General features: G+C 38.9%; 2 protein-coding genes across 2 annotated transcripts; one reads left to right on the top strand and one right to left on the bottom strand.

Annotated features, from left to right (window-relative positions):
• Window positions 1-176: 176 nt before the first annotated feature.
• Window positions 177-935, top strand: LOC145612507 (uncharacterized). Its single transcript, XM_081667863.1, has one exon. It carries the CDS (start codon window positions 181-183, stop codon window positions 847-849), a length of 669 nt encoding a protein of 222 aa, XP_081523989.1. The 5' UTR covers window positions 177-180; the 3' UTR covers window positions 850-935.
• A 4,164-nt stretch (window positions 936-5,099) lies between these two features.
• Window positions 5,100-6,755, bottom strand: LOC145610803 (uncharacterized). The gene is made up of 4 exons (XM_081666093.1): window positions 6,530-6,755; window positions 6,129-6,422; window positions 5,799-6,035; window positions 5,100-5,710 (listed from the first exon to the last, which is right to left on the bottom strand). Exons 1-4 carry the CDS (start codon window positions 6,753-6,755, stop codon window positions 5,100-5,102), a joined length of 1,368 nt encoding a protein of 455 aa, XP_081522219.1.
• Between the last annotated feature and the right edge of the window lie 1,401 nt (window positions 6,756-8,156).

Below are 8,156 nucleotides of genomic sequence, written 5' to 3'. Positions count from 1 at the left end.
ATTTACACTTTTTTGTAAATGATCAACCAACCAAACAGGTGAACGGTCGTCGTCTTCTTAGCACCAAACATCTGACAAGTCTTAGCCTTCAAACTAACTCTCTCTTTTGTCTGTATAAGAGAGATTGAGTTTGTGCTTTTGGATGCTCAAATCTGTCCACCATCAATATTCAAAATCTTAATGATGAACAATCTGGCCCCTGCAACACCAGATGCAGATAGCAACTCCACAGTGGATGCCTCTCGGCCTTTTCACTCAGTCAAAGAGGCGGTTGCCATTTTTGGGAAACGGATTCTTCTTAGAGAAGTTCAGTCACCTTTGCTAGCACCCTTAACCCCGCCAATTGAGCAGGCGTCTTTATCACCTTCCTTAGAGCTCACACCAAGTTCAGAAAAATCTCCTGGTATTGCTCTCGAAATTGGTACACCTGATTCATATGAGTTTACACAGAGTCCCTATAAGCATCAGAGTAAAGCTACCAGTGAAGCTGTAGACTCATCAGTGTATGAACCTACACCAAGTCTTGAAATACCGAAAAATGAGAACAAATTTTATCCTTGTTCAAGTTTGCCCTGGGATAAGAGCATATCACCATCTCCAAGTAGTTCAAGTAAAGAAATTGAACCGGCACCAAGTTTTCAGAAACCGACAAACGACAAGCAAGGGAAAATAGTACATGGGAATGATTTAGTGATGATGTTGATGATATTGAAAAGACTAGAAAGTGAGTTGCAGGAAACAAAGACAGAAGTGAAGCTGCTAAAAGAAAGAGAATCTGAGACAGAGGTGGCATTGGCTTCTTTGAATGCAGAGCTACCACAAAAATATGTCCAAGATAGCCAAAGCTGAGGCTGCTGAAGCAGGAAAAGCAGCAGCAAAATCTTTGGCAGTCGTTGAACAAGGAAATCGAGAGATAGGGATGAAAGATGAGGAAACGAGAAAATTCGAAGTGATGGTGAAAAATGTGGATTCCCCTACATTAGCTCAAATACTAAGTATTGCTGACTATGATTGCTATTTCGGGGATGGTATAAAAGCGAAGAAGAAGATGAAGAAGAAGCCTATTATTCCGTTGGTGACCGATATATTTTCATGGAAGAAGAAATCAACACCAACCAAATCAACTCCTTTGTATTCTTGGCAGTGACTTCTCTACTTCATCCTTTTTTCAAATCTTAACAGATACTTGTGTTCATTTTGTAAGTTCAAGTGAATTATTCCCCTTCATATTAAATACAGGAGAGAGCGAGCGAGAGATATCTCAAGTGGTTAGAGTTTCCCTCCCGGTTCCAGGAAATCTTTGGATCGATTCTCACCCCGTCCAGGCTCTCTAAACACCAAAAAAAAAAAAAAAAAAAAAAAAAAGTAAACATAGGAGACAATTTATTAAATTACAGGGTGTTGTTATTCGTCGCTCCCATTTTACAGGGTAACGCTCCCACTTTTTGTATGAAATTCCAATTGTACCCTTAATATATAAACACGGTTTTTTCACTCAAGGAGTCACATGCTCACTCCCTCACCATATTCACCATCTCTCTTACTCCAAACTCTCTTAAAATTTGAAATTCAAAATTCTAAATTTAATTAGTTTTAAAAAACAAAAATACAACAATCATCAACAAATAATTTACAAGATTGTACACAAAAAAAGATGGCTGATTCGCGGCGAATTAGAATCACACACGGAGGGAGGGGTTTCGGCGGCGGTGGCGGCAACGGCGGCGGAGGCTACGGCGGCGGCGAAGAGGTAATTATTTTGAAAAAAAAAATCTGGGAAGTGGACTTCCGCCCATAATTTCCGGAAGTCCACGGAGGATCCGCCTGAAATTTCCGGATCCTCCAAGGAACTTCCGGAAAATTTAGGCGGATGTCCACTTCCGCCTAAATTTTCCGGAAGTTCCTTGGAGGATCCGGAAATTTCAGGCGGATCCTCCTTGGACTTCCGGAAATTCTGGGCGGAAGCCTGGAATTTCCAGATTTAATTTTTTTTTTTTTTTTTTTTTTTTTTTTTTTTTTTTTTTTTTAGGATTAAAATGCTTTGTTATTACTATTATTGTTTTTGTTGTTGTTATTTTAATTTCGTCAACATTATTATTATTATTATTATTATGATATGATTATTAGTGGTGTTGTTGTGATTTTTGTTAGTTATGATGAGCATTATAATTAGTATTATTATTGTTTTTGTTGTTGTTATTTTAATTTCGTCAACATTATTATTATTATTATTATTATTATTATTATTATTATTATTATTATTATTATTATGATATGATTATTAGTGGTGTTGTTGTGATTTTTGTTAGTTATGATGAGCATTATAATTAGTATTATTATTATTGTTGTTGTGATTATTATTATTATTATTATTATTATTATTATTATTATTATTATTATTATTATTGTTGTTGTTGTTGTTGTTGTTATTATTATTATTGTAATTATTGTTATTATTATGATTATTGTTATTATTATTATACGTATTATTATTATGATTATGATTATTATTATTGTTGTTGTTGTTGTTGTTGTTGTTGTTATTATTATTATTATTGTAATTATTGTTATTATTATGATTATTGTTATTATTATTATACTTATTATTATTATGATTATGATTATGATTAGGATTATTATTATTGTTGTTGTTGTTGTTGTTGTTATTATTATTATAATAATTATTATAATTATTATTATTATTATTATTATATGATTATTGGTGGTGTTGTTGTTATTTTTGTTATGATGAGTATTATAATTATTATTATTATTATTATTATTATTATTATTATTATTATTATTATTATTGTTGTTGTTGTTGTTGTTGTGATTATTATTATTATTGTTGTTGTTGTTGTTGTTGTTGTTGTTGTTGTTGTTGTTGTTGTTGTTGTTGTTGTTGTTGTTGTTGTTGTTATTGTTATTATTGTCATTATTATTATTATTGTTATTATTATTAGTATAATTATTATTATTATTATTCTGATTATTATTGTTGTTGTTATTTTTATTGTAGATCGAGGGTTCTGGTGCTCGTCATGCAATATCACGACGTTTGAATGCGTCAATTAGGAGACAGTCTTCTCGTCCAGCACCGTCACAGCCCGAGCAGCAATACGGGTCTACTAGTGGTTGGTCGGGAGACCAACAGTCGGGTAGTAGTCGGCCTGTGTATTCGGCAGGTAGAGCACCAATATCATCTGACGATGACGACGAAGACTTGGGTAGTCATGCTGATGACCAAGATGAAGAATCGGGCCCTCAGGATTATCATATGGTATATAGGGGTCAGTATGGGAGATTTGTTGGTAGTGGATCGAGTCAGCCTACTACTAGCTCTGCAGAGACATGGTTAGTGCAGGAGCCGATGCCGGGTGGTCCCGAGGATGAGACTGTTATCCCTAGTTTTGGTGGTCACGTGGCCCGATATATATGGGCGGAGCAGGAGCGTAGTGTTTTGCGGTGTTTGAGTAGGACAAAGTTGTGTGCTGATCTGGTTAGGTGGCGAGGTCGTCAATCAGCGGAGAACCAACAGTCGATTGATGCCAGTTGGTTGTCTCACTTACCCGGACTTATGTTCAAAAGACTTGATTGGCCGTTGATTTCTGCATTTGTTGAGAGATGGCAGCCAGATACAAACACATTTCATATGCCATTTGGAGAGATCACGATCATGTTGCACGATGTGTACAACATTCTCGGGCTACGTGTTCATGGGCAGATGGTCACCACTACACCTAGCACGGACGTGCTACGAGACGCTTGCTCGGTTACCATGGATATGACCCCGGATGATTTGTCTGAGATTTGCGGCACGAAGACGATTTGGCAGGGTAGTGGGGTGTTGACTGATAAGATTTTGGAGTCGACATTGGAGGTTGAGAGAGAGTGGGGTGATCAGTGTCATGCGTACGTGTGGTTAGTGCTTGGAGGTACATTGTTTGTAGACAAGAGCGGTAACCGTACACATCCTTCCTTCCTCCACGAGCTATGTTATGAAGATGTCCCTATTAACGAGTACGCATGGGGAATAGCTGCACTAGCTTATTTGTATCGGCAATTGGGTACGGCATCACGGAAGGGTGCTGATCCGATCGCTGGATGTCTGACGCTGCTGCAAGCGTGGATTTACGAGTACTTTCCGTGCTTTCGGCCTCAGCAGGGTACCTTGACGAGGGACCTTAATATCCCTCGTGCGTCTGTTTGGGATGTTGGTGCGGGATGTCCTAGCAAGAACTTGGAGCGCCTATTAGCATTTCGTACTAGAATTGATGCGCTGACTGAGCGGGAGGTGAACTGGCTACCGTACGGAGTTGATCCTGGGGAACGAGTCCCCTCCACTTTATTCATTGGCTGCATCCGGTACCGTAACATCATTGAGCCGTACATGCCCGACAGAGTCGTTCGACAGCTTGGATTCGTGCAGGGGATTCCACGTCACATTATCAGGCCAGAGAAGGCTAAGAGGCCGACTAACTTGAAGATGTACCGGGTAGACTTTCCGACCGAGATGACAGATGTGATGTGGAAGAGGTTTGTCCCTGGCGCGTCTCATAGTTTAGTATTTGGTGCCCTCACCAGACTTGTTGCTGGAGCTCCTACAGTTTTGCCAGGTTACATGCAGTGGCTGTATAGGTTTTCTCACCCTCGGGTATCTCCAAGTTCAGGAGTTACAAGCAACCTTCCAGAACGGACTAACACTGATTATGTAAGTTTTTGTGCTTATTGTACTATTAAGATTGACGAATAATAATTGTTTTTTATTTAATATATTTTTGTTTGATTCGCAGTGGATGAGTCGGTCCATGGAGATTCACCAAAGAGCATTGGCGGAGTATCCTCACATGTCGCATGAGACCAAGGCATTGACTGAGCAGCTTTTATTTGATTGGAAGTCAAAAATGGGGATGTAGATTGTTGTTTAGTTATTTGAACTGTTTTATTACTTGTTTGAACTGCTTATTATTACTTTGTTTTTTAGATCTCAAGGGATGTAAGAACAGAACTGGACTTTTTTTTTTTTTTTTTGTGGCGTGTAATGTTAAACAGCTTAGTTAAAGTACATTAAACTGTACCTAATCGAAATACATTACAAACTATCTAACTAATGCATCCCACATGTTCCTTCTACTTTCATATTGTTGGTCCCATCCATCGACACTACTCTCATGGTGCTCAGTCCACCAACCGGCGATCGGCGGGAGAGGTGAATCAGGTGTTAGGTCAAGACGGATGAAATGTGATCCACCAACTGTAGCAATCACGAACTCACGACTCGGTGTCCGGACCCCGTTCCGAGCCCTCAGTGGTAACACTGTGATGCATGGGTAGTAGCATGTTGGCACTAGTCCTACACCTAGACAAATCACCCTTGCATTGAACCAAGTAGCAATAGGAAATAAATCTTGAATGGTTACCATCCAATGCCTCTCCCCAACAGCCCCACCATCCCATCGAATACGCTCGATGTTCATCCATAGTCGTCCTTGCCCGTAAATCCGTTCGTACAAGTCAGGATGACCGGCGACCTCGTTCGCTATTGTTTCCCTAGCATCAAACCACTTCGCCTGATCACCGAAAAAGAAGTCGGCCACACAACGAAAGCCACAGTTCCCGTCACCAATAACATCCTTCCATGAAGTAATGTACGGCAACATTGGGCCTGGAAGCAGGGTCAAGTACCTGCACTGATTAATGTCATTTGGATCTGCCGCACATAATAAAAAGTCAGTTATTAGTAAATCTACAAAGGACCAATTCATTTAATTTCAAAAATAAATCGAAGTTACTATTACCTGGTTCTTGGTCACCACCACGTTGAGTGTATTGACGGTCCACATGCTCAAAATAACTTTGATCACGCCTGGTGTCATTGTTCCTCCGTCGACCACGAACGTTGAGGTTCACATGTGGTTGCTGAAGGTGTGTTTGATCCGGATGCAGCTCCTCTTTAATGATGCGAGTCACATTTCGACGTACAGCAGGATCACTTTCCATGACTTCATCAACCAGGGAACGAAAATGTGCAGCCTCTTCGGTCGAATCGTTAACAAACTCAGGAATGTTAACACCATCACCAATAACCAAAGTCTTCCAAAAAGAATGAATTTGGCTAGTGTACAAGCCTGTTTGCGCAACTATCGACTCGTGTATCTGGCAAGCACATGGTAAACCATGGGTGACTCGCATAGCACATCCACAACGGTCATAAACCTGGTAACTCAAATCCCGCATCCTTTTTGTCTCCTCATGAAGTTCTTTCAAGCAATGTTGAGACACTTTGCCGTTTATACGTGACAACGGCAACTGTCTGTACAACTCACCAATTTTAGATCTTGATTCCTCCAACTTATTTCGAATCTCAATGATTTGATTACCGATATGACAATTAACTCGGGCCCATACGGTATCCAAAGAACCTGTCATTGATCCACATTAGTAAATACATTATGTTACATTATAATTCCTTTTATTATACTTACAACTACAAAATAACCTCAACAACTAATACAGTAAAACAACTAACCTGTGGACGATTCAAACCACATCTTCACGGCTGAATGTTGGCTCTCAACTCTACAGTTGTTGATGTTACCAAAGTGAAGAATTTGGTTCGTCCAATATTTCACAAATTTGGTTTTATGACAAAGCCATGTTCTCTCAACATACTCAATCACTTTCGGAAAACTTCCCCACTTTACTTTCATGCTAGTGACAGCACGATCATACTCCGCCTCGGTTGTTGCATCCATGATATGTTTCCATTTGCCATTTTTAAAACTAGCACCTATCTTCTTGTTTTTGAACAACTTTGTCACCTTTGCCTGCACATCTTTGTTAATGTGCCATCGACATAGTAAATGTGACGTCCCTGGAAACACTTCTCTCAAAGCCGCACATAGGCCAAGTTCACGGTCTGACAAAAATACCGATGGCTCTTTATCAAACCCAATCAACTCCCTTAATCTCTGCAACACCCACCGATAGCTAGTGGTGCACTCGTCGCGCATGAAAACATAACCAACTAGAAAATTCTGGTTCGTCGGTGTCACACCTACTATCTCAAAGAACGGCATCCCATATCGATTGGTCTTGTAAGTAGAATCCATACCTATGACATGTGGGTATGTGCAGAGTATGTTGACTGTGATCGGGTGCACCATAAATGCATGTTGCAACACGTCGAGATCATCGGCCGTGACCCAGTAAATGTACTTGCTCTCTCTTGCCAAATGAAGAAATTGTTGAACAACTCCTCTTCCTTCGGACATCTCCATCCTGAAATCATTCCGGCAATTGTAAATGTGCCTGATATTTGGATGATCGTCAGGAAATTGCTCTGCAATAGTGGCCATGATGTTACGGGGCGCAACCTTGGACTTTGTCATGTCACGCACAACCTGTTTTGCACCCGGACTCAATCCGCTCACTTTACGATGACCCTCTTGGTACACAACCATTGCGTGGTTATGTGTCCCGGTGTGATCGTTTTTTGCCCGGATCTTCCAACTATCAGTGCTGACTTCATAATATATCTTTATGTAGAAAGGGCAACCATTAGCTTTGGTTTTTGTGTCCTTCCGTATCGCGTTCTCCAAATCCCTCGGCTTGCTCCTCCGTGACCGATCACATCTCAAATATCGATACGGCCGACCATCTCTGGTTTTGTTATAAGACGATTTCACCAAAATAAATCCCAAATTAATGGAAACAGCATCCGCCCATGTAACTGCATCCTCAAACGTTGGAAAGAACGTATCCGTGACGAAATTCCCACTATAATTCACACCGTCACCGCCGTCTTCAGATTCCATATCCTATAAAAATTAAACAAAACAACGGTTTATGTCATTATTAATAATAATAATAATAATAATAATAATGATAATAATAACAATAATAATATTAATAATAATAATAATAATAATAATAATCATAATAATAATAATAATAATAATAATAATAATAATAATAATAATAATAATAATAATAATAATAATAATAATAATAATAATAATAATAATAATAATAACAACAACAACAATAAAATAACAACAACAATAACAATAACAATAACTATAACAATAACAATAACAATAACAATAACAATAATAAGGTTTCAAATAATAAAATTACTAATATGACTGCTAATA

This window comes from Chenopodium album, chromosome 24 (assembly GCF_948465745.1).
Source record: "Chenopodium album chromosome 24, dcCheAlbu1.1, whole genome shotgun sequence".
Taxonomy (NCBI): domain Eukaryota; kingdom Viridiplantae; phylum Streptophyta; class Magnoliopsida; order Caryophyllales; family Amaranthaceae; genus Chenopodium; species Chenopodium album.
Note: the sequence above shows the minus strand (reverse complement) of the source record. Positions and strands in the feature narration are given on the sequence as shown.

What these genes read in the sequence shown, in the direction of transcription:
- LOC145612507 (XM_081667863.1), top strand. Translation starts at nt 181, where the DNA reads ATGATGAACAATCTGGCCCCTGCAACACCAGATGCAGATAGCAACTCC.
- LOC145610803 (XM_081666093.1), bottom strand. Translation starts at nt 6,755, where the DNA reads ATGGATGCAACAACCGAGGCGGAGTATGATCGTGCTGTCACTAGCATG. An exon ending in GTGGTTTGAATCGTCCACAG is followed by an intron (nt 6,423 to 6,529) that starts GTTAGTTGTTTT and finishes GATCAATGACAG; the next exon opens with GTTCTTTGGATACCGTATGG. An exon ending in TGGTGGTGACCAAGAACCAG is followed by an intron (nt 5,711 to 5,798) that starts GTAATAGTAACT and finishes TATGTGCGGCAG; the next exon opens with ATCCAAATGACATTAATCAG.